The sequence below is a fragment of the Eimeria tenella genome, genomic scaffold (genome assembly GCF_000499545.2).
Source record: "Eimeria tenella Houghton genomic scaffold, Eth_scaff3, whole genome shotgun sequence".
NCBI classification, from domain to species: Eukaryota; Apicomplexa; class Conoidasida; order Eucoccidiorida; family Eimeriidae; genus Eimeria; species Eimeria tenella.
In genome coordinates, this window is record NW_013542870.1 from 825,648 (window position 1) to 850,914 (window position 25,267).

A 25,267-nucleotide genomic window follows, 5' to 3' on the forward strand; every position below is an offset into this window, starting at 1 on the left:
ACTACTGTCAGATGACTGCCGAGAGGAACAGCAACAATGGAAAGGGAAGTGACAGAGGCAGCTGCCAATACACAGCGAGAAAAGAAGCCAGAACAGCATTAAACCAAGAATATGCGCTATCGAGAGGTTTCTAATGGAGGAAAAAACATCGGGGACACCTGCAGCTGCTATGTTAGCGACAGCATCTGCTACAGGAGGAGCGGAAGGTTCAGCAGCAACTGTGCGCTTCTGCGTTACATGGGGCCTTATGTGTTCCTGTTGCAGCCCTCAATCGTGCAAAAGCTTGACAGCCGCAGCAACTACAGCAGTCGGTGCTGTCCCTGGCATAAGTGCAGCAGAGGCAGGCGCAACTGCTGCTCCTAAAGGCTGCACCAGAGTGTCGCTCCGCATTTGCTCGCGTTGGTCACCTTCTTGGAGAGAGCAGCATCAACCTTCTGCAGCGTTCGATAATAGCTCTGACTGCATTGCATCTGTTTGTGAAGGGGCAAGAGAAGCGGAGGCGTCACTGTCAGTTTCGGAACTAGCGAACGCTGCTGCAGCAACGCTGCTGCAAAGCGGCGACGACCCAGAGGATCTCTTGCCTTTAAATAACGACAGCTACAGTAGAGGAAACGTCGAAAGCCATTTCGTGTGCAGGTTTTTACTTAGCCTTCCTCCAAACAGCTTTTACAAGGGTTCGCTGCGAACGTCCGACATCCACAGGCCACTGCGCAGCAGCACTGCTGCTGCATTGAGCCTTGCAACGGCGCTGGGCGGTAGCTGCAGCAGTGCCTGCGACAGCACTACCAGCAATGTGTGTCTTGTGCTACACCGTGCCGCTCCTCACACTGCCACAACGTCACACTCTTTGGACCCCGCTCAAGCAATGACTGCTGTTGCACCAGGTTCAGGAGAAGGTAGCGCAGATCTGCTACTATCAATGGTACTTTACGGCAGCAGCCTGATGCATGTTCCACTCTGCCGTCCTTTAGAGCTTCGAGAAGTGCCTGCAGCGGTTGCTAGCCGGAGCTTCTTTGCTGCCGCACTGGCACAGCAGAAAATGCACGAGCTGTTATTCCAGCAACTGCGGGCTGCCTCAACGGAGGCGCTGCAGCAGCTTCAGCAGACTATGCGCAGTATGGAGGCAGCTGCTAATGCTGCACAGAACCAACGGGAGCTGCTGCTGCTAAGTTGCTGCCGACTGCTCAACGAGAAGAAACAGCGTTGCAAAGAATTGCAGCAGGAGCTCTTGTTGCAGCAGACACAGCCGCAGGACACGGAGATGCAGTGTGAGAGGCAGGGACAGCAACAGCAGCACACGCGTGTGCAGAATCCGCAGCGAAGCATCCCTGCTAAGCGCAAGGGCAAGCAGAAGACAATAATGCTTGCAGCAGGAAGTCCACTTGCTGTTGAAGCCCTGTCTGGAGAAGGAACCAATCATGCCACTAACAGAAGCCAAATAGCGCAAAGCAAATATCATGGTGGCTCATCGGCTTCAGCGCGAGCTGCCTCGTTTCCGGCTACAGAAGCCCAACATGTAAAAGGAACAGCAACAGCACCTGTAGCTGTTCATCCTGCTGCAACGACAGCAGTTGGTGATGTCCCAATCACAGCAGCTGCCGCTCCTGCTGGCATGGTTACTGACGCCTCTCTGCATACACATGTTGTTTTCCGGGCACCCGAATTGGTGCCATTGGCACTTGAGCAAATCCAGGTAAAAGAGGAGCAAACAACAGAACCTGCAAAATGCGCACAGCAACAGCAAAAGGAGCAGCAGCACCACTTGCAGCAACACCAGGTACAACACCACGAGCAGCACGCAGAACAGAAAGAGCATCAGAAGGCGCCGGAAGGGAAACAGTCAGATTCCCTACATCAGCTGCTGCTGCAATTGCTTAGCCATCAACCCGACGAAGGCCACCAGCGCCAGCTCCAACAGGAAATAGATAAGCAGGAGGAGCCATCCCTGCATTGTCAGCCTACCAACAGCCCTACACAACTACAGGAGCAGCAGCACAGCCAACTACACTGGGAAAAGCGGGAGCAGCAAGGACAGCAAGGCGTGCTGCCGCAAATGCAGCAACATCAGCATGAATATGTACGTTTCCAGGACGTTGGGGAGACACTTGCGTCGACACAGAAGCTGCATGATTCCAATGCAGAGGAGAATGAAGACAAGGCGCTGATTTATGGGACTGCTTCTTCTGCTGTTCCTGTTAGCACAAGGTCTCATGTACTTCACGTTTCTTCTGCACAGACTAATGCTGATGAGATCAAAGCCTCTGTGGCAGAAGCTGACACTGCTGCTACAGAATAGCATGGGCCAAAGTACAGGAGGCCAACTGCCACAACGGCACCTACAAGAGGTGCAGCAGCACATGTGTTCGTGTATCGCACCTTGGACAAAGCTGTGTTGCTCTGTGAAGGGTCATCGGCGCTTGGACTATCTTCGCTTGCACTTAGCATGCTAATTCACGTTGCCGTTCCCCTGTCCATCATCTTGATCTCTTAAGGGTAGGTTTATCAACCACGCCTCGTGAGAGTCTTTCTAGCGTGCCAGTCGCTACGCTGCTGGCTCTTGCACGGCTGTCCAGCAATTCGTCTTGCCGTTGCAGCTCCGCTTTTCGTTGGTAGTAGCCAGAAATGCAAAACGTTGAAGGGTCAGTCCACAGGTGGCACAGCCCTAGGAGAGTGCTGGACCTCATAAGCGTCAAGAAGTGTTCTAACTCTGGACCAGAATTGCAAAGTCCCCGCGTAAAAGGAGCATAAACGACTATCATGAATATCAGGTTGGCAAGTTATTCCGCACCGCTACATCGGCGGTAGAGCGTTCTTGTTGGGTGACACGTGCGCTGTTGCAAAAACGTCTATGTGAGTATAGCCTCTGAAACAAAATGTTAGTGTTTGTGAGATCGACCGGCGTGCCCCTCCGTCGGATTACTTCTGTTTTGTCTCAATTGCTGCCTTTTTAAAATGCCATCATAGGTGACGGAGGGCCGTAAGTGCTGTTGAAGGGCCGGAAACGCCGATTTAACTCTTGTATTCTCCTGTTTTTCTTCTAGAATGATTCATATGAATGCTTCGCAGTTTTTCTTGCTCTGGCTTTCGGAGCTTGAACTGCTTTGTTGCGTCAGTATTGGCTCAGCAGTGTACTGTGCAGCTGATGGTTTTGTACGCGCTGAGGCTCACGCTCAGCCTGTACAAAACCATAAGCGGCGCCTAATCAAATACACAACCATGCAATCTCCAGACGCTACGAAACGTTTCGGGCTACACGTCGACGACTCCTGCAATGCAACAGGCGCTATCCTAGAGCAGGAACAGAGATATGTAGGCTTCCTCACCCAGGACGTGCATAACATGTATACATAGGCAAAATACTAAACCTTTAAACTCTTAAATTTCACTTTCTGAGCCACAGCGCTGCAGACGTCTAGAAACTGCAGCCGCACTACCGAATACTGCTAAGAGCTGGTAACTGCAATGCCACTCCTGCGATCACACAAAACCCTGGACATGTGAGTTCAATCAAATTCCCTGGAAGTTTCCGGTAATCCAAAGTATCGAATTGCTGACACTGTTCGTGCGTTACGTGTTAATAACCTGCTCGTATGCAGGGTGGCGCGTCACTTCGGGATAGAGCAATCTGTGTACTTACAATTCTGCTGCAATCTCCTTGAAGTCAGTAGAATAAAATGCGTAATCCCTAGATAAAGTGCATTTGGAAATCATTCCATTAACTAAAGGCATATCTTGAAACCCAACCTCGGTGAGACGCATGTATCGCGCGTGCCACTCCAAGTACACCATTTTGAGACCTTCAAGTCCCCCCAAGAACTCAACCGTCATAGCTGAGTAAGTGCCTTTCTGGTCAGCCTATGCTGCGACCATAGCGGCATGCCATAAGCAGCGCCACTCCCAAAGAGCTGTGAATGCGGCTAGACATGCCTGGTCGTTCATCGGATACTTCTGAGTGGAGTTCATGTCCGTGAATGTCCAGCCAGAAACAGTCAACTCTTTCAAAAGTGTAGTGCGAGCAGTCCAGCAAAGTTAAGTGCATCTTTGGCTTCTTGAATGTAAAGCAACTTTTTCCTCATGGATCCCTTGTGATGAAATAGAGTGGATATTGCACTCAAAGTGCACTTGAAGTGCATATGATCTAGATACTTCGGACTTCGTGAAGCAGGGTCTACGTTAATATATTTCCTCGAATTTCCATTTGTGGTACGTATCTTTGCTTCTTTCTGCATCGCACAATTTTTTACAACGGAAAGTTCGTCTCAGGTGCCATGCACTAGAGAGGAGTAATTTAAAAAATGTAAAGGTAACCCCTGACGCGCAAAGCTTGGCACCTTTGTGCGAGGTGCACCACGTTAAATCGAGGAACTTAAAAGATTTGCAGAGATCCGTGCACTCCACTGAATATGTGCTCCATTTTTCTCAAGCGCGTATCGTTTAGTACCACCGTAAGGTAGTGGCTATAGCAGGCTGCGCGCAGCAGATTGCTAGTGCAGCACGCGCACAGACAAGTATCGAATGTACCGAACGCTGCACCGAAAACTAAGTACAAGGCAAAGACGCGAATATAAAATGATCACAAGTAGATTTGGTTTGAGCAGGACCTAACCGGCGTGCAAGGCTAAGTGAGCAGCCAACACAAGTACGCGACTAGAGCTGGGCAGCCATGCAATGCAGAGCCCAGTATGTTAACAAACTAATGGCGCTGATCATGCAATACTTTGGCTGCAGTGAAATTCGTAATGTAGAGGTACCTACACAAGCAACTACTAAGGGAGACTGGTGGCTTGTATATGCATTTGTGTTGTTCACTAGAAGACACCGGAGGGAGGAGCCACCGGGTGGCTTGCCGCTGAATTGTCTACGAATTAGGGTTTTAATCTGACTGTCTGTTACAATTTTCCTTTATTTTGTGCGAAATTAAACACCAAAAACGAAAGTTCGTATGCGCTATGCGCGCCACCTTTGGCCCGCCGCTGCAGCCAAAACGCTGTTCCGGCAGCCGCAGAGACCATTTTGACAAACCGCAGTCGAAATAAATTCGATTTACTGTAGGCTGCTCTTCTTCCGTTTTATTTTTTGGATCATTGCCCGCACATCGTTTGATCAACGAGTAAAACGCTCAACATTCAGCTGCCTGAGACCAAGATAGCTGCATATACTCTTCGCGCCATCTTTTTCTGGTTTCTTCCTGCTACTCTCCCCTTCACTTTTGTGGTTCTCAACGGCCTGGAGCACAAGGAAGCGACGTGACGGAAAGGGACAAGGGATCACAAGAATTGAAGAGAGGCAGGGAAAATCAACGGTCGAAAGGTGGAAGGAAAGGAATCCCAGAGTTGTTTGAGAAGCATTGAAAGACTTCTGCTGTTAACTAAGCTGCAGCTTCAAACTCGTACCGTACTTACTGCAGGGGCTGGTCGTCACCACTGTTGCTGCAGCACTTCTGAAGATGCTGGCGTCAGCACGGGAAGTGCTCCTTTCTCTTCGGGAAGGCGTGGTTGACTTCACCGCCCAGCAAGTTCTACAGCGCTTGGTGACGATGCTGTTTGCGTTGGGCACCTGTTTCGGATTCATTTACGGCTTTGCAACGGAATCTTTTTATGACAGCGTTTTATGCGTGATGGTGATGGCTGCTATTGCCACTGTCATTTGCGTGCCTTCATGGCCCCTGTACAAGCGCAACACTATTGATTGGGCCCCGCATGACCCAGAACGCATAGCAAAGCTGTACGAAGAAGAGATGGCTCAAGCCAGGTCTTTAAAGGAGGCTGTTTCTGCGTTGCCCAGCAAGAAAAAGGGCCAAGTAAACCCCAAGAAGAGGAGTTGAGATCAGACCTGACAAAGGGGTCGAGCTGCCAAGCTGCATGGCGTTGACGACGAGGCCAGAAAACACTAACACTTGTACACATGCAGGGATGAAAAACAGCCCTTACAAACGAGAGGGAAGTCGGCGCAGGGGTAGAACGGGATGGAGACAAGTGCAGCCTTAGTAACCCAAAGAGGGTACCTCCTGATTTCTGCAGAGATTAAACAGACCTCTTGTAAAGCATTTTGAATATAGGACTTTGCTGGGCTTTGAATTTTTGTGCCGTTCGCTTACGAGGAGCCCTTTTGAGCGCTTATAGCCCGACTGCAGACACCGCTAAGGACGCAAATACAGTGTGGACAGAATAATTAGAAGGGCGAATGCACGCACAGTAAGTGTGGAGCGAAGAGTAACAGATATGCGCGTATGCACCTCTAAGTGCCCGGAAGCTCTATCACACATCAACAGAGGCAGCAGACTCAAGGACGTGGAGGGCACAGATATGTGGACCTGCGGCGGTCGGACACATAGGTTAGTATGGAACAACACTGTGCAGTCGCTTGGATGGAGTTTAGTTTCAGCCGCAGTAGCAGAGAGATTGGCTCAAGTAGAGTCCTAACCCGTTCAGTGCATTGAGAGGGACTGTCCTGTATCTCCACAGGAGGCACGGAAACATTGAAGGCAAAGTGGTACAGCTTTTGCAGCCTGGCTTAATTAGCTCTTGGACTACTTGCTGGTTCTGCAAAGACACGCTGAAGGCCTGCTTAGTGAACTGACCTAGCCCGTCTGTCGCTTTATCTAGTAGTGCGCTTCTGCCTGTCTAGTTCAGTAGAATGGACGTGTTTGCCACGTCGCTGATCGGCGACTGGCTGCGCCCGAGCTAGGAATGTTAAGTACTTGAATGCTCTGTGGTTACTCAATAGCCAGCGAAGAACTTGTCTTGTTCATCTGCGGCTAGCCAGCAAGCGAGCTGCTCGGTGCCGCGCAGCGTGCTCTTTGATTGGCTGGCATGCACTGAAGGTGGCTCTCGCGTCAAGGGAACTCATGTGCAGGATAGCTCTACCCCAGTTAGTCTACTTGAGTTTTCGAGGCATCGCTGGCTGGACTAGGCGTGGATATGTCTTCCCGGGGCCATGTCGCCTTGAGGGAAACTTCGTAGGCCTCTGTTTCTGCCATGCCCGTGAGAGGCGGAATGCTGCCTAGTAAGTCGGCCCCTTTGCTTTGACCATCGTGGAGACCCACTGGCTGGTGCGACAGCTGCCGCCACTGCAGATTCCCGCCGTTGACTTGCTGCCATCACCATGCAGCTAGCAGAATCCTCAGGGTAGAGTTCATCCTCCTCTGATAGGGGGATGCCTGCAGAAGGGATGCTGCTTTCGCCGAAAACAGCATGAGCTATTTCTTCCAGGGATTTGCCTCTGCGAGAGACTGTATGCTGCAGCTGCTGCTGCTGCTGAGGGGCCAGGGCTTCTCGCTGTGAGTATGTGGGGAGTGAATCTGTTTCAGTTACTCCTTGGGGCTCCCACCCTGAAACTCCTGCAGCAGCGGCTGCTCTTGCTGCCACTACGTTCGTGGCGACCTTCTGCTCTGCAGTCGGAGCAGCAGTGTAAGCTGCATTCACTGCTCCAGGTCGGTTTCCCCTGAGCGGGAGCATGTCCATTTGCCGAAAATTACCCTTACATTTATCAGATGCATCCGCAGCGTGCTGCTGCAGCAGCTTCCGTTGGTGCTGCTGTTGTTGCTCAGGATAGGCATAGTGTTTAGGCTCCTCCTCGACAGCAGCAACGAAGCTGTTGCTGTCTCCTTCCTCCCTTACGAGCCCCTTGTCTCCTGTTAGGCCTGTGTAGTAAACAGGGGCGTAGAAGGCTAAGCAGTTGTCATCTGTAGAAGCAGCAGCTGCTCCTGCTTCTTCAGAGGGAAAAACAGGCGGGAATGCAGCAGGTCTTTGTTGACGTCTCTGTTGCTGCTGTTGCCCTGCTTCAAGCAAGCAAGGAAGAGGTGTCCCTTCATACGCTCCTGTGGCGTAAATGGCAGGTGCCGCATTCGTTTTGGTGCCGTGTCGCAGCGGCTGGGGGGGAAGGGGGCCTCTGTATGGGTCTGTTTCTGCTGCTGCACTGTGCATGTCTCCAATGGACGGTTCCTCTGCCCCTGCGGGGGAAAGGAAGTCCCTCCCGATGTCACTGCTGGTAGGTCCAGCATCTCCTTCATCCTGCTGTTGCTGTTGCTGCAGTTTTGCTGCCCTTTTCTGTCGGCGCCGCGCACGAAGCCACCAAAGGGCCAGTAGGGCAACAACCAAGACAAAGAGAAGCAACAGACAACTGAACACTAGCAGTGTATCGCTTACGGGTTTAGGAGGCTTTGGAGGCTCCTGTCGCAGCTCTCTTTGGCACTTCAGTGCAGCACCTAGTAGCATAGGGGTAGAGCCCTTCATGCTGTTGCTGCCCTTGGAGCCTGTTGCCGCTAAACTTGCTCCTTCGACATTGGATTCTACAAATGCGACTGCTGCTGCACTTGTGGAGTCTTCGTCTGAGAGCACCGCTGCTCCTTCCGTTGTTTGTGCTGCTTCTGCCGACGTTATCGCTTCTGGAGCCGAATCCACGCGCAACTTCAGCTGCTGAGCCAGGGCCTCCGCTGCCTCTCCTGAGGCAAATGCCCCCATAGGCAAAGGCTCGCGTGGCCCCAAATCTAGCAGTCTTCCATCTTTGCAAGCTGCATAAGTAAACGGCTGCTGCTGCTGCAACTGCGGTTGCTGCTTCCGCTGCACTGAAGTTGAGACGAATCCTCTGGCACATCCTACTCTAAAGAGCTGAAGTGACACCCCAGCCCTTTGAAAGGTGGCCGCGAGGGCTTGAGCTACGTCGCTGTTGATAAAGGCTGCCCCAGCAGGACCTTCATGGCTTGTAGCTGCTGTGGGCAGACTGTCAACCTTGAGTGTAGGAGGCAGCTGAGAGAGGGCAATGGCGCAGGGGCTCGTCTCAGCAATGGCTGCGAAGTCTTTTATGCACTTGAGCTGCCGTTTGCCCCACACTCCATTGCTGCACGCAACCGTTTCAGTCTTAGGCATCATGTCCGCAGCAGCGACAAACCCCGAAGCGCAGTAGATAGTCCTCCGATCCCCGTCAGCCTCGCCTGCCCCGCTGGCTATGAAGGCAGGCCCTAGAACTGCAGGGTCTGACGCTTCGTAGGGACCGCACGGTTTTCTGCAGCGCAGTATGCGCTCACGAGGGCCGCCAAGGGAGCCTCTGTGGAGGCCCTGAGGACCGTTTCTGCCAACTGCAGGCACCAAAGGGCTCCACCGGCCCTGTTGACATATGAGCTCTTGAGGGCTTGAGCCAGCAACAGGAGAGTATCCACGCCCGCACTCCACCTACAGAAGCAGAAGCACAGCATACGCATCTATGATGTTGCTTCATGAGAAAATGCACTAGCTACGGCAGCACGAACTGCAACATGCTCGCAGCAGCTGGGCAGGCGATTGGTGACGAGCACTAGCTTACGCAGTCTCCGACACAGCAAAATGAGAAACACTATTAGCACTCCCACAGACACACCGTACCACCCACAGCACATGGCCAAAGCACTTTAGCAGGGCCAGTTGCACATCCACAAATGCAGCAGCAGAAGCAGGTTTTCTCACTGTGATGATGCTGCCGTGTTCGTTGGTTGCCGCATTTGAATGGAGCCTATATGCCTCGAAGACAGAGACATTTAGTGGGGCGCTGAGGCCGTCGTTTGTGTTGCACGACACATCTCGCGTAGGAAGACGACCTAGCCCCCACGTGCCTTTCTCTGGTCGCAGAAGCAGCAACTGCTGCTGCTGCCGTCGGCTACTGCCACTACTATTGCTGCTGCTGCTACCTGGAGACGCAAAAGCTATTTGACTAATTGAGACACTATCGGGAGGGACAAAAACAGAATGGGGTGAAAGTGCTGCTGCAGGTAGTAGCGGGATGGGGTGTAGCAGCAGTGGGCCTAAAGCACTCTGCTGCTTCTGCAGCTGCTGTTGGTACTGCTGCTGTCCTATAGCAGCGCTAAAAATGGCAGCTTGCTGCCGCTGCAGCTCAGCAGACAACAGCGCAGCCAACCCAGTCGGTCCGTCCTTTCTTAATCGGTCCACTGCCTGAGGCGAAGCATACCAGCACAAAAAAATTTCTTCTTTTATTCCTAAGCTGTTGTTTCCGTGCGTTGTGGAGTCTTGACGTTAATGACTCCTTCAATTTCTGTCTTTCCGTGCCCTTTCCGCCTCTTTTTATTGTTTCGTGTCTTCCCGTTTCTGTGTTTCTCCCATACAAGCAGTAGAGATGCCTGTTCATATCGTAATTCATTTTTGAGTTGTATGGCTTTGCCACTATTTTTGGGACCGAGGGATAAATTTTACTTGAAGGAAATGGGCTTTGTTGCTGAGGGGGCCAGCGTCAATAAGTGCATGAACATCAAGTCCTTCCCAGGTTCTTACAAGCAGCACATCGCCTACAGGAATACCCAAAGCCCCAGATAGGACGTCTCTAAGCACATGACGCAGCGCCTCTTCTCCCTCACCGCTGCTGCTACCATCGCTGCTGGCCTTTAGGGCGTCGTAGTTCAGGCCCTCCAGAGTCGCATCGACGGCGAACACCGTGCGGTTAAGACCTCTTGAACATGTGCGATCTAGGGGCATCTGATAGGCAACACGGCGACTCAGAATTCTTGCGGATTGAGAGGCAACCAGACAGTAGCAACCGCAGAAGCAGTGGAAGCAGCACAAACAGCAGCAAGAGCCCGTATAGTAGATTCACTGCAAAGTTAGGTACATGCATTGTCGAAGTGAAGACGGCAGAAAGGGCGAAGGCAGCGCGACCACAGAAGTTGAAGGGCTGCTTGTGGCAACGGGGAAACACGCGGCAGCAGCAGCAGTAGTATTAGCTCCCAGCGACAGCAGAAACAGCAGAAGCGCCACCAACAGCCAGAAGCACCTTGCAGTCAGCCTCGATGAACGCTACAGACCGATAAAGCTCCATAGGTCCTGAAGTCCCTTCCATTTCCCCCCAAAGAGATTCAACAAGCCGTAGGAGGTGCGGTGTAACTGCGTCCGGCATCTGCTGCTGCAGTAATGCGAGCTGATGCCGCTGCTGCTCTCGTTGTTGATGGTCTATGTACAGCAAATCGCGTAGCAACTCCAGCTGAGGAGCAATGCAACAACCGTGCTGTGCCTGTAGTTCTGAGCAGCAGACGTAAAGTAGAAAAGTGTGGCATACCTCCGTGAAGCAGACGCGTGCAGCGGAGACGAAAAAATAACAAAGCACGCATATACAAAATCAGCTATATGAATGGATACACACCGCACACATCAATTGACAACTAGCTGATAAGCTGATGATATAGGCGAGCAAACGACGCAGCTCTAAACCCACTTCCAACACTGATAGCAGCAAAAGCGGCCAACTGCAGGAGAAGTAACGGCAAAAAAGGATATATTCAAGCGGAGCATTAACGCAGCGGCCGTGGAAGCAAAAGTAGGAGCAACAACAACGCCAGGAGCAACGGAGGCGACACTCTCAAGGGTTTGTATGCTTACCCTGCATTTCCTGTCTGCACTCCTTCTTCACGCAGTGAAAGGCTTTAGAAAAAGGAAAGCAAGGGCTGTCTCTGCTGAAAGTCTCTTCCTCAAGCGTATCGACAATTGGCTGCAGTAGAGGCTGCCGCTGCGCCAGACAGTCTCCCTTGTCAAATGCGCATGCCGCTGTGTTGCAGGTAATATCGCAGTCGCCGTCGCCCACGAACGCCAGTGGGCAGTGGCACTGGGGAAGGTCTGCTGCTGCTGCGGGCTCATATGGATACACTGCTCCTAGTGCTGGTGCTGCACTTACGCTCTCTGCCGGCACCAGCAGCGCTCCACACGTTTTGTCTTCAGCGCTGCGGAGACAAAAATTTCTACCAATGCTCTGCATAGCAGTGCCGATGGCCCAGTCATGGGGATGCACCTGTTGCAGCAGCAACTGCTGCTCCTTTTGCAGTGGGAGCTGCTCTATGTGGTTCGGCAGATGCGGGCGTAAGAGCTCCTTCCCGACAAGCCTGTACACTTCTAGAAGACATGGAGCTGTTGGATCACTACTACAGAATTCAGCTGCTGCTCCCCGAACCGGCAACGCGGCGAACGGGTTACTTCCTCCCAATGCAAGCACTTGGAAAGCACAGCTTTTCCCGTCCACCTCTGTGCATAGCAGGGAAATAACCGCAGGCAAGCGCCGCAGGTCCGTCAAGAGGCCACGAACACCAGCTCCAACCACACTTTCTTCCAGCTCCTTGCTGTCTCCCGCTACGGCTGCTGCGGCTGCTGCGTTCGCGGGAGATTGCTGCTGCTGCTCTTGCTGCATGCCTGGCAGCATGAGGTCTACGTGCTCCCTAAGCTGCTGCAGCAATGAGACATAGCGGATGTTACTGTTGAAACAAGCGTTGCCGCTGCTGCCGGGGCACATGTGTTGGCGCAGCTGTTGCTGTAAATGGGCTGTCTGGTGCAATCGCTGCAGTTGCTCGAGTGTATCACCAGCTTGGCTGAAGCAGTGCTTTCCATCTTCAACAGAACAAAAGACCTGAAGCAGATCCTTGAACAGTTGTAACAACTCCTCATCCTGCAATGTTGCGGCATTAGATGCAGAAGCTGAATCAGGTGCATTGCCAGGGGCAGCAGCGGAAGCAGTCTTGCTGCTGCACTCTGTTGCTTCCTGCAGCGCCCGTTTGAAGTTGGCGTTGCATGTGCCTTTACAAAAAGAAGCAACTTTCAGAGCTGACCGTCCGAAGGCGAGGGCTCCGCACTCCCCTACAAGCAGACGCGATACCCCATCAACGAGACCTTGCATACAAGGGCTAAGGCGACGCTGCTGGTGCTGCTGCTGCTGGAAAGATGGCGAGACTTCTAGCTGTGGGGCGCGCAAGATGGGAGGCCCAAAGAGCAGGAGCTCGGCTTCTCGCCACTGCAGGGGCGGCGCATCCCCGTGGATTGCAGCTGATCCCAACAGAAGAAGCTCTTCGTCGGCACGTCGTTCTGCTCCTGCGGGTGCTGCGCTGATCGCCCGAGGCAATGCTTCTCCGCTGATGATGTTTGTAGCTACAGCCATCACTTGAGTCTGCGTGCACGCTGCAGCGAAAGCAGCGATTCGTGCTGCTTCGTCAGCTGCTGCAGGCTCTTCTAGCCCTGCTGCTGCACCTGTGATCCAACTGCCGTTATCGCAAGTCACCTTGAGAGACAGCGAGGCGCTGCTATTGCATGAAAACCGAATGCTTGATCCATGTCTTGTCATCTCAACCGGGAACACCTCCGGCTGCTGTTGCTGTTTCTGGTGGAGCTTCTTCAGTGATGTCGAGAAAAGCCTGGGCTGCATCACAAACTGTTTCAGCAGCAGAGGGCTACAACTGCTACAGGGCTCGCAGAATGGACCACCACAGTCGATGCCCTCTTCATCTCTATCTCTTTTCCGGTTGTAGCAGCTGCCACAGCTGCTACTGCAGGACTCGCCGCACCGAACACCCCACTCTCTCCACTGCGCCTCAGAAGGACTTCCAGAAGCTCCTGGGCACTGCCTTACGCACATGTCCTTTGGAAGGTTGCCTGCCCAGGTCCCATCGAGGCATTCCAACTGCTGCAGCGGCTGCTGCTGCTGTTGTTGTTGCTGCCGCTGAGTTGAGTCAAAGTGCGGGGAACAGCCAACCGATATTTTCTCCCCCTCTCGCCAAAGGAACTTGCGGGGCCTTCGAGTGACCCCTCTCTTTGTTGAAAATATTATCGCAAAGTGAGCCGGCAGGGGAGGCAGGCTGCAGGTGGCGCTACATCTCAGCAATACTCCATCACTACTGCTGCTAGTGGCATTTTCTACTGGGTCCTCTAAGTTATCGTGGTGTGACTGCTGACGATGCTTCTGTGCGTCGGGTTGTGATTCCCAGCGCCCGTCAACGCAGGTGATGGTATGTGACTGTTTTGTTGCTTCTATTGCTATTGCTGCTGTTTCTAGAGGGTTGTGTTGCTGGCCGCCACTGCATGTAACCTCTGCTGTATCTCCGTGTTTGAAAATCTGCTGCTGCTGCTGCTGCTGCCGTACCAAGACGTAGTGCTCGCCAAGGTCATCTAAAGGGTTGCGGCAGCCGGCGGCGCATGTGGTGGACCTGAGAGACCAGAGACCTCCTTCGCACCGGAGGATTTCCTCTGAAGGCCCTCCCAGGAGCAGACTGTCCTCGGCGCATGCAATTTTCACTGCTGCCGCTGTAGCGTCGCTTGGGGCAGCTGATTCGATGGAGGTGACTGTATACGCCCTACGGTTGAGGTTAAGCGGCGGGCAGAGAGGACTGCATGCAAAAGGTGGACTTCCAGATCCGTTCTCTCGAACCCACTGGCCGTCCTCGCACGTAAAACTCAAAGAAAGCCCTCCCACTGGGCCCGCATAGCCTGCAGAGGACCAGCGGCAGCATCACCAACACAAGCCTTCGATGGACCCAACCAAGTCAACAAAAGCTCTAGCCGTGGAATCAAAAGCAGAAGCATAGAGTAATAGAAATGCGGCAGTATTTCTACCAACAGCAACACGGGTGGCACCGGCGACAAGTGTATCCCTAGCGGAAAGAACTGCTGCAAAAGGATCAGAAGCAACAACGACAGCAAAGAGTGCAAAAGCAGAATCACTAGTGGTAGCAGCCACTAGCAGTTACAGTGGCTTCAGCAGCAGCAGCAGCGGACCTTCCTTGCAGGTTGCTATCCAAACACTGCCATGGTGCACTCCCTCGCCTCTTAATTCCGCTCCCGCTGGAGTTATCGGCGGCTGTCGGCAACTGCGTCTGCAATTAAGGGTCACAGATGGTGCCCAACCGTCTTCTGTGCATCTCAATATCTGCTGCTCTTGCTTCTGCTCGGGCACTGTAGATTCAATACACCTGACAATGCGTTCCTCTCCCTCCGCTGCCGCTGCTGTTGCTGCATCTTCTCCTTCGTCCTCGTTGGCTTCGTCTTGGTTGTGTGACAAGGTTACAAGATAGCCGGGTCCCAGGAAGGGCCCCAGCGGGGGACAGAGAGCAGAGCATTTGAGCGTCAAAGGCTCCCAACGGCCCCCCAGACACCTGAGAGTTTGTTGCGGCCTACCATCCGAAGCTGCTGCCGCGTCTGCGCATCGGACAACAACCGCAGACCCCGAGATGCCTTCGATAGCTTCAGCGCTCTCTTCGAGATCATAAGCATCAGCCAACTGAGGATAACGCCTACAGCGCGGCACGCAAGGCGTGAGGGCCCCTTGCCATCTGCCGTTGGTGCAACGGAGCTCTCCTGCATTTTGGCTATCGCCTCCCTCTATGAGATCTAGGGGAACAGACAGGCCTTTCACACAATGCACAAAGGCAACAGCACCCTCAACAACACGGGAAGCTCTCCCGAGAACCCCACTTTCTATGACACTCTCAGCGGGGGAAACGAGCAGCTCGTAAGATGTTTCGTCACCTGCTGTTGCCTGCGCTTCAGGCCCGTCTGGTTCGGCTGCTTCAGCCGCCGCTGTGGCTGCCGCTGCACCCACAAGAAGCCTGCAGTGGGTGGCAACAGCAGAAAATGTAACTGTCTGTGATGCAAGGGGCCCCCAAGGGTTGTATGACAAATCTGTGAAGGCTCCCAAGTCCGCCGTCAAGTCATACTCTTTTCCTGCCTCTAAAGGTGCCTGAAGGGAAAGCTCAACTACTCCGTGCTCCTCCTCCCGCTCTGCTTCATCCTGAGAGCTCTCAGAAGCCAACTTATGATCGCTCGTTTGGTGATCTGTGCTACTAGAGGAAGGCTGGGGTGACCGGATCAAGACAGAGCCCGTTGGCCCTCTCATGCCTGCCTCCTGATCAGTTACCCATTCCGCTACGGGAGTTTTCTCTCCTCTTGCCGTAAGTCGAAGGGAAGCCCAGTGGCCATAATTAATGGGTTTGTTGAAGACAAGGGTTATCGGCTCCAGCGACAGCCCTGTTTCGTTATTAAGCTTGAGAACACGGAAGCCCCCAGAACCAGGAAGGCCCCCTTGCGCCGGCTTTACATCGATAAGGGTGGGCGGGAGGTGGTCCGGCTTCTCTCTGCAAACGAAGGCAGCGAACGGCTGTTCTTCTCTTTTCTTACCCGTCCATTTGTGCCACAGGCCTGTAGGGGGCAGTTGGGGTCCCCCCTTTTCTCCCCGTGGGAATCCTTGAAGAAGGGAAACGTCGGCAAAGGCTAAGAAAGCCCCCTCATCAAGATCTGTGTCTATTACCCAATTTCCTGGTTCCTCATCCGTCTCTTTTCTGTAATAAATAAAGAAAGCGTTGCCTTCTGCTCCCCGCCAGCCAGCATGGCCGTTAAGTGGGTCAATTGGGGTATAGAGTCCATTGCAATTGCCATTTTCCGTACCGAATCCTGTTACATAGAGGAGGGGGCAACCCCCGTCCTTAGCCACCCTGAAGGGTATGAATGGGACGGCATCAGAAGGATTACCCGTCAAATCCGTCACAAACCCAAACTCTATGCTTAGCTTGTAAGAGCCCTGAGGCAAAGACGATAGCTCCTCGTCGGGAGTCACCGTAAGAATTTGACCTTGTCTCTCCAGTAGCCACTTACTGCTGCCGCTACTCTCCTCAAAGGATTCGCTAACTGCTGTTCTCGCTCCTGCTGATGTCGTTGCTCCTGCTGCTCCAGCAGTTCTTCTGTGAGCCTTGGGAAAAATTGGGGGCGAGTATCTGATGACTTTGAGTTCTTCGATTCCTTCAGGAAGAGTAATAACCCACTTGATCTCCGGGTCTAGGCACTGCACGATGAGAGAGGCTCCAGGTCTGCCGAAGACAATATCCTCGTTGAATTGTAGCTGAATCTGCTTGAGCGGAGGAATAGCTACAGAGTGCGGAGCCGGGTCAGAGGCCACAAGGTTAGGTGGAAGGTCATCGGACACGCATTCCCCCTTCGCACACAAAGCATGGATCGGACAGTCGCTGTGAACGACGCACTCTACAGAATTCAGCAAGCCTAACTCCACCCCAAAGTCTGACGGATCGTCGCAGTCTCCTCCGCTGCACCCACACAGACGATGAGTTCTGCAGCAACCCACGAAAAACAACAATGCAACCCAAAAGATTATCTATGCCCGCACGAATGTGTGTTGTACAAGGAGAAAATGCATATTTGCTAACGCTGCTCCTCACAGAAACCTCATCACGGCAGCAAAACCACCACCAATCAGGCACCAGCAACAGAAGCACCAGGAGCAGCGTACCCAAAAAAGTGGTTGACGCCAAGGTGTACATCGCACTTTCCGTCCCCGTCTACATCAGCGACACAAGGCATTGCGCTTTCCGGGAGGAAGTTTGGGTCTAAGGCGGCCTCCGGTCCGCACTTGAGGTGGGCCGCAATGGGTATGACTTTCAGGGCTTCTGTGACGCCTCTTGCTGCTACATTCTCAAGGGTACAGTCTTGGTTGCGGACGCATGCAAAGGCATTGACACTGGCGGCTGCAGCAGAGACGAGGAAGCCGCCGCAGTGGTCCTTGATGCAGTACGCCAGCTGCCTGTCAGCGCAGTGAGCGTTTGTCAGGCATTCTTGTACAGATACCCTGCCTATGGGCACCCTAAAGTCTCGCATGTGGTTGCAGGGGAGCTCATCGCCGTTGTTGTCCACTCCAGGACAACCGCATAAACGCACGCCTTCAACTGTGTTGGCGCGACTCAGCCGGCGTGCTACACCAAAGCGCATCTCACAGGACGAAGATGGAGAAGAAGAACATACCCACTTGTTCGCGTTGCTAAAGATCGAGCTGTCAGGCTTCAAGTTGACAGAGGCGCCACATTCTTCATCTGGCCCAATGCCTATGACCATAAAGTTCTCTTTCTCTCCCTTTGTCGGAATGTCTCCTTTCTCCGCGTCACAGTGGTAGCCCTCCACACACCGAATGAGCCTCTCTCCTTTCAAGTCCGGAATGAATCCACGGCAACGTCCCGACACACAACGCCCATAGCCCCGCAAACAGTCAGCGTGCTTACGACACTCAGAGCCCTCAGGTTCAGAAGGATCGGGCTCCTTAGGTAGATTGGCTGCCCTGTCCTCGATGAACTGAAGCTTACGCAGTTGAGGCGGAGGCGGGGGGCGCTGCTTCTGCTGAAGCTGCTGCTGTTGAGGCTGGTGCTGCTGAAGTTGTTGTTCCTGGGACGTTTTGTGCTGGCGCGTCTGCTGAAGCTGTTTTCTAGAATATTGGCCATCACCGGCCTGAAGGTGTAACAAGCCTACGAGAGTGGCGCCTAAGCAATCAAGAGCTGTGGGGCCTGCGCGGCACCCACAGAGTGTAGCGGTAGCTGGTAAAACTTCTAGTTCCCCCACTCCTGAACTCCCTTTATTTTTTCTGCCCTTCGCAGCTTCTTGTCCTCTTGATTGCATTATGGCCTTCATGTCTTCAGGACGGACGTGGACGATACAGCGACTGCCGGCGCTGATTGGTCTGCAAGGAAGGCGTAGAGGAGTAGAAGTCTGCAACGCACGGCAAAGACAGAGTGTCTACTGGTAGCTCATGCGCATAACGGCAAGAGGAACAACAGGAGAAGCAAATTCGTAGGAGCGATAGAAGGGCTAGACAGGACTTGCCTCTGAAGCTGCTTGGCAGCTGGGGTACACCCCAGGAAATGCCCGAACAAAGTGCTCTGTAGACACCAAGCCAACCCCCTTGATGCTAGGCAGCTCGCACGGGAGGCCTACGATGCATGAAAAACTGGGTAGCAACAGTTTCTTCTGGTCTTCGATGGAGAGAAGGATTTGCAGAGGTTCTGTGTCATCAATGGTCTCTCGAGCTTCAACTGCTGCACCCCCTTTCCTAATTTCCAGTGGTGGCGCTACCTCTTTGGTTGCTTCTGTTGAACCTAATTTGACATTTTTATGCGATGCTGTAGAATTGCTTCCCGCAGTTGACGCGAGGGTGCTACCAGCAACAGCAGCAGAGGCGGGGGAAACGTCAGGATCAAAGTCAACCGTAGCCGGCGCTTCAAAACCGGTGATCCGTAGGAGGCCTACGGGCACTGAGAAGTCTTCATTGGAACTGCAGGGTCGGCCACTGGCTCCCAAGTCAGTGCTGCTGCAACCACAGAGGGCATAGAAACCTACGGGGACGTCTGAGGGCACGACCCCCAGGCTTACGTTGCAAGTCGACTGCGGTGTGATCCCAGGGGTGTATGTACACCGCAGAGCTTCTCCCAAAACAAATGTTTTTCCATCCCCCACTGCAACGTGACCATTGGTCTGTTTCAGTTGACCCGCTTCGTTCAAATCACAGTCAGCATCCTCTGCTCTTTCACCGTCTGCGTGCTCAAGTTGGTAGCTGCTGGAGCTACCACAGTCCGAAAGAGCCCCATTAATGACCCGAAGCATGAAGAGCCCCCTGCTGCCCTGGCTTCCCTCGCCGTAAAAGTGGCCGTCGATGGGGCCCAACCTACATTGGGTCTCAACACCACACTCAAATGGGAAGTGTCGAGGTCCTGCGAAACCCCAGCAGCGGCCCGCAATGCACCGCCTGCCCCTTCCCCAGCAGTGAGAGTCGGAGAGACACGTATTCAGATCTAGAAGCCTCTTAGCTGTCTCGGAAAAGGAAGCCGAAGGAGCGAGATTCCCAGGGACGAATCGATTTTCCTTGGTAGAGGAAGTGGAATTCGTGGGAGCGGAAGCGAAGTCCTGCAACGGTAGGGGCGCTGAAGAGCTACTTGAATGTGCTACTGAAATGAAAAAACAAAAAAGTGAAACCAAGGAAACCAAGGACGAAAAAAGCACATACAGTTGCGCATATCTACCCCGCCGTGAGCCGCAGGGAAGACACCAAAAGGCGGTCATTCTCATGGTGATAGCCACATAGCCGTTGCCTACACACACACGCTCCCACAAACCCTCACACATGCAGGCACACGAGAGTTCGGATCCGTGTAGCGCCAACGTGTGGCTCACTACCAGCTTTGAATTCAGCTACATGCGAAAAGCAAAGCCCCAGGCTACTGTTTTGAATGAGCACTTTACTCGAAGGCACAAATTGTGTGGCTCATTTTTAAGCAAAACATATGATGCAAACACCGGCGAAAAGATCTTACGGTCACTAGTGCTGCAGCAGCCGCCGCTTCTCTAGAGTCTTAAAAAACCAGTACGCCAGTCTGTACAGAAAACCCAGGAGGAAAGACAAGTTCCTGTTGAAGGCTTCAGTGACTCTACTGGCTGGGGTGACCAAGCCGACCGGGAATACCAAAATCACGCATGGTGCCAACGGAAATGTTCTTCAGCATGAGGGAAGCTGCCTGAGCCACGAATACACTCAGAGAATTTCATGTAGCGAAATTGGACAACCGCTCACAGGGCTGCAATTCGTCGCAGTGGTCTCTGGCGGTGCCTTTGTCGCGCCTGAGACGGCGAAGGCGAGGAGCTCCAGTGGTGCCGCTCAGCTGTATATCCAGTGTCAACTAGCTCCTCTTTTCCAAAAATCAAGCTGAAGTTATTGTGGAATACTTGAAAAAGGGAAAGGTTCCGTATCGTGAAAGACCTGAGATGGTCGGGCTGGAGGGGATACAGTTTCTGTTCAAGGGGTTCTGGAGGATGTTGAGCAAACTCGTGGTGCCTCTTTGACTTCTACTACGAGGCACAAAGGAAAATAAAAAAATTCAAAACTAGGAGAAAATCCCCTTGACGGACCCTCGACAAACACTTGTAGCGGCAGCGCCCTCCACAGTGCAACACAGCGAGCGCCGTGGGGTAACCGACAGACAGGCAAACACGAATTTACCATTGCTGTCACACACATGTGATTATTTGCAATAATTTCCAGACTAGCTCTGGATTAAACAAAATTAGGAGGAAATCCGGAGCATAGGGGCAAAGTTTAGCCTCTCCACGACCGCTTCGGCAGCGGTTCCGGTTTGACCGTGGCGAAGTGTTGAAGCGGGCGTTTCGTTTGCTTTTAATTCCAGCCGTCTTCGAGTTTATCAGCAATTTCTATACTTTTATATTCTTTTTTTGTACGTGCATTAGTGAACAACAAGCGAGATTCAGCCATGTAGCACGAACTATGGAGCGTACCTGGCACTACAACTGTTTACGAGTGCATAGGAGTACAGGCTTATTCACGGACCACACAGCTAATGGTGAGATCTGCCCATCAGCAAAAACTACTTTTTTGGCTTGTTTGATTGGCTGCAGTCAATGAACATACGCGGCAATTTTCCCACTGGCACGTCTTCTTGGGACCCAATGTGTCGTTTACAGTATTACAGTGCTTGAGGAATTACTGCAATGCAGCATGAAATGCTCCATTCTTGCGGCCGAAACATAATAAGTGAGTTCTTAGAAACGTTTTATGGGCGTTTATGTTGTAATACTGTTGTTCTTGCCTGCCTAAACGACCACGTGAGTGTACACCTGAAACTTTTCCTGTAGGAACGAGACGGAATCCTACGAAACCAGCCGCATTCTTCGGACAAATCTTGTGAATGTTTTCCTTCTTACAAGCAAGCGCAGAGCTTTAATTCTGTTTCCTTTCCAAAATGGCTCGTGGGGCCACAGCCTCACGCTTCAATACCTGCCGATCTATACTGCGCCGTAATTCCAAGCACTTGAACTCTTTGTCAATAGACGTCTCTCCACTCATCAGCCGGGGCAAATTAACATTTTGTAGGTCTCCTCATGTATATTACGTGTGCCTTTAAACTCAAGGCGCACTTATAGACCCATGCTCTACGAGCCTGACGAGGACAGCACGGACAGGGGAAAGATTGCTGACGAAGCATCTGACGCGCACAGGGTATACAACTCGACAAGCAGCAGCACCGCCCCAGCGTGGCACTAAGAGAGTTATCAAGGAAGGAATTGTTGGTTCAAGTGCGGTAGATCATGCTTACGCTATCAGATGAGTGATGTACCGAGAGATTCGCAACAAACAGTCCGCAAGCCGAAGGGAAACAACTGCACTACAGATAAAATAAAAGCAAAGGCATTCCCAGAACGTAAGAAACTACTGAAAATTTGTCTTCCGCCTCCGTTCATCTCTTGTTCAAAGCTGCAGTTGACTCGCAACGAGCTGAGACGGCAATTAAAGGCAAATTGAGTGGAGCAATTAGCATTTTCCACACTTTAGTTCTTCGTTGCCCCTCGCAGCATACAGAGAACTGCTTTTTTGCAGATGTGCACCCCGTCCTAACTGCGCACAGGGGTACTGGAATGGTCAGCATCTAGAAACGTCAGGTAGTGGAAGTCCCACTTTTGTCGTTGAGGCACTCTCTGACGAAAAGAGCCTCTCCGCTTGCATCCCCTTTAATGAGCTTCATTTATCAGCGGACCACGGAGACGATAGCGACGATACAGATGAAACAGAATTTGGGGTGTCTTCGCAACCGCACATGCCGGATCCTTCGGGAGGAATGCCCGATCGCGAAAGATTTGCTGAGGCGGGAGAACCCTTGCAACTCCCTGAGGCGGAGGAACCCCTGCAACTCCCTGAGGCGGAGTCGGGCGCTTTCTTCGATCAGCCGTCTTTGCAGAAACCTATGCTGTGAGTTTGTTTTTATCACAGGACTACATTATTTCATAATACATACAGCACTCTAGCCGGGAGTTTTTGGAGTCTCAGCAACGTCCTTGGAATCTGTATGCCTGGAAAGGCTTCTCTCAACCTGATGACACCACTGTGAAAGGAAGCTCCAAAATACCGGTAAAGTATTCGCATAGTCATAAAATATGCACGCAACTATGTTCTGCCAACAGGCCTTCAGCCCGCTGTCCGAGCAGACACTGGGCTGTGATGCCCTAGGCACTCACCAGCCCGCTGAAAGCCATTTGTTGAATTCCTGGGACCCCAGAGTCTACAGCAAAGAAGGATCTTTCGAAGAACCTTGTAGCTCCCTGGAACAGTGGGGCAGACAATACTGTTGTGGAGATGAGACAATGTATGCACAACTTCACAGCAGCCCCCAGAGTTGCTGGGAGTGCGGTGATGTTCGTCTGTTCAGCATGTGCAGATCGAAAAGCCTAAGGTCCTTCGAAGAACAAATTGCCTCTAGACTGGAGTGCTCTGCGAAGGAAAGGTCCCCCCTTTTTCTCGCCAGCGCTTGCACCGAGGAGAGTGGCGACAGCCCATTGGTCACATATCGGAAGTGCCGCCTCCCGCAAGCAAACGGAGTGGCGCACCGACAAACCAGGACAATGTTTCAATTCTAAGTCAAATATTTTCGGGTGCATATAAAAGGCTGTGGTAACGGCCGCAGCAGGGAAAACACAAGTCCCACTCCTAGGTGAAAGCATGCGCCTGTTCATAGAAGATACGAACTTTTGGATGCCTCTCTATTGAACCTCCCCATTGGCCTCCAAGTACTCACAAAAATCCTATTAATCTCGGGGAAATTTTGCGTCTTTGCGAAGCGACAAGTGGATGGTTCCAATATGCTGGCAAAACTGTGTATTTTCAGGTCACCAGAGCCTGAGGCAGTGCTCGTTGCGTTTCCAACCCAGCAAGGCAAACACTTGAGCTGACTCAGCTGAAAGACCCCGAAAATATTCAGAGGACATTTAAGAAGGGTTTAGAGCTGCATAGTGGGAGTGTAGCGGGTGTTGCCGCTGGACTGAAGTAAGCTTTCATCGAAGACAATCCTTCACCTGACAGACTGCATAGCCTGGCACTGCAGGCGGCCGCTAGAGCTATTTCAAGCATCCGAATATCTTCCCTTAATTTGCTTTGATTTTTTGGCTATAGCTAAAAAAATACTGAATTTTTTTCCTTGCTTGATCGAGCCGTATTCTGGAGCTGTGTAGGGGACGTGGTGCCAACGCTGCCTCACCGGGGTCAAAGTCTACAGGCGTCTGATTCGGCCTGCAAATAAGCAAACAAGTACTGTATAAGTTGGCTTGCTTACTCTTAATAAGTCCACTGAGAAAAGTGAGTCTTACTCCCCTCTAAAGTAGTGCCTCCCGTAGGGTGCTCTTTCGGTGACCCCATGCTCGCCGATATGCAGTGCTTTGTGCTTCAAAGTCCACATGGCCACACGCAGTTCTAGGTATGGTCCTGTGGCTCTGCAGACATATATGCTTCATAAACGGAAAGGAAAGACGCAATGTCCGAACCGGTGATCTCACGGGCGGTGCTGAACAGGCTGAAAGCCCCCAGCGAGTTGGCCTTTGCGAAGCGCATTCTTGAAATGGTTGCGTCTGCTGCTGAGCCTTTAGAGACCGCATCTTCTCTGGCTTGCAATATGACTGACACGAGGCCTGAAACTACGAGCGCTTCAGCCCGAGAGGCGTTCTTAGCAGCAGCTGCTATGTCCGCCCCAGGGGCTAAGTACGCCCAGGCAAGCCACGAACTGGCGCGTTCTCTCCCTGTTTTCGTTAATAAGAAAGCAGCAATTGCTGCTCGCGCCCTGCGAGACCTACGATGTGAGTTCAAGCGCTTCAGTGACCTCCACGTAGATGGACGTCTACTTCCCCTGTCGGTCTTCATCGCGGCCCTCGAGCTACCGCCCTTCGAGCAGCTCCAACGCCGCAAATTCCACTTCACGCCAGAATTAGTACGCCTTAGAAATGAAGTGATCAAAGAATATCTCCGAATAAAGCAGGCCATAGTCCTGCAGCCGCGCTGCGCTTCGGAGGCCGCGATCAAATGCAGTGCCCTTGGCCTCACAGACGCCGGCAGCAACAACGGCCTTTCCGATAGGGTAACAGCAGCAAACAGATTCTGGTGGGAGTCGAAGTTGTGCCAGGTGCCCACGCACTTTGTATAGCTGACTACTAAGGAATCATTGCCTCATCTCAAATAGAGTCGCTGCACTATTGCCGTCATAGTGTAGTATGCAGGAAGAGAACTTCCGTTGGGAGCATAATTTATGCGGCAGCAGAAATCTCTGGACAGACGTATCGTCTCTTGCACTTGGAGCTTACGCATTTACTGTTCTCCTGCCGCTCTAATTGGTGGAGCCTCCTCCATCGTTTCGCTTTCTGTTGCCGCTACTGTCGCCAATGTATCTGCTGGTTTGCATGTAGCGGAGCTCCCTGGTCACTCGCTGGGAGGCGTTCGAGCGCCGTTGGCTTCAAGAGAAGGATGGCCATGCCGTTATAGCTCTACAGCCACTTGTAGGAGCAGTATCTGCTGCACAGGCCATATTGCAGAGCTGCAAGAAGCAGCTGGTGCTACCGGAGCCATCAGCTTCAATGCAACGCATGTGCACCTACAGAGCCTTACAGGCATTTTGCAGCAGCATTTCTACCCTATCGCGTGAGCTGCTGCCAGTAGAATCCAGTTGTTTGTTCCTTGAGGCCAGCACGGTCATCCTCGCTGCCTCCATAGCTGAAGACGCCGCACGCAGCGCCGCAGAGAGGGCCTTGGAAAGGCGTAGCCCGCAAGTGGACAGTAACTCGTTACTTCAAAGCCAGTCTGTGCGCCACCCTGAGGGCTGAAAGGCCGGGCAGTAATTCCTGCAACCCGTCACGCTCGGCAGCGCAACACTGCTCTGCTTGCT

At 52.5% G+C, this 25,267-nt stretch overlaps 5 protein-coding genes across 5 annotated transcripts; 4 read left to right on the forward strand and 1 right to left on the reverse strand.

The window, feature by feature from the left end:
• Positions 1–133: 133 nt before the first annotated feature.
• On the forward strand, positions 134–2,296 carry ETH_00019925 (uncharacterized protein; the record flags this gene model as incomplete). The annotated part of the gene is made up of 1 exon (XM_013375844.1): positions 134–2,296. The coding sequence occupies one exon, from the start codon at positions 134–136 to the stop codon at positions 2,294–2,296; it is 2,163 nt and encodes a 720-aa protein (XP_013231298.1).
• Positions 2,297–5,446: 3,150 nt separating this feature from the next.
• Positions 5,447–5,824, forward strand: ETH_00019930 (microsomal signal peptidase subunit SPCS1 domain-containing protein, putative; the record flags this gene model as incomplete). The annotated part of the gene is made up of 1 exon (XM_013375845.1): positions 5,447–5,824. The coding sequence occupies one exon, from the start codon at positions 5,447–5,449 to the stop codon at positions 5,822–5,824; it is 378 nt and encodes a 125-aa protein (XP_013231299.1).
• A 1,084-nt stretch (positions 5,825–6,908) lies between these two features.
• ETH_00019935 (sushi domain-containing protein / SCR repeat-containing protein, putative) lies at positions 6,909–19,163 on the reverse strand (the record flags this gene model as incomplete). Its single annotated transcript, XM_013375846.1, has 8 exons — positions 6,909–9,170; positions 9,441–9,923; positions 10,182–10,460; positions 10,756–11,000; positions 11,358–14,219; positions 14,508–16,849; positions 17,029–18,272; positions 18,387–19,163. 8 exons carry the CDS (start codon positions 19,161–19,163, stop codon positions 6,909–6,911), a joined length of 10,494 nt encoding a protein of 3,497 aa, XP_013231300.1.
• Positions 19,164–21,672: 2,509 nt separating this feature from the next.
• On the forward strand, positions 21,673–22,318 carry ETH_00019940 (uncharacterized protein; the record flags this gene model as incomplete). The annotated part of the gene is made up of 2 exons (XM_013375847.1): positions 21,673–21,769; positions 21,921–22,318. 2 exons carry the CDS (start codon positions 21,673–21,675, stop codon positions 22,316–22,318), a joined length of 495 nt encoding a protein of 164 aa, XP_013231301.1.
• Positions 22,319–23,869: 1,551 nt separating this feature from the next.
• Positions 23,870–25,205, forward strand: ETH_00019945 (uncharacterized protein; the record flags this gene model as incomplete). The annotated part of the gene is made up of 2 exons (XM_013375848.1): positions 23,870–24,511; positions 24,792–25,205. The coding sequence occupies 2 exons, from the start codon at positions 23,870–23,872 to the stop codon at positions 25,203–25,205; spliced, it is 1,056 nt and encodes a 351-aa protein (XP_013231302.1).
• Between the last annotated feature and the right edge of the window lie 62 nt (positions 25,206–25,267).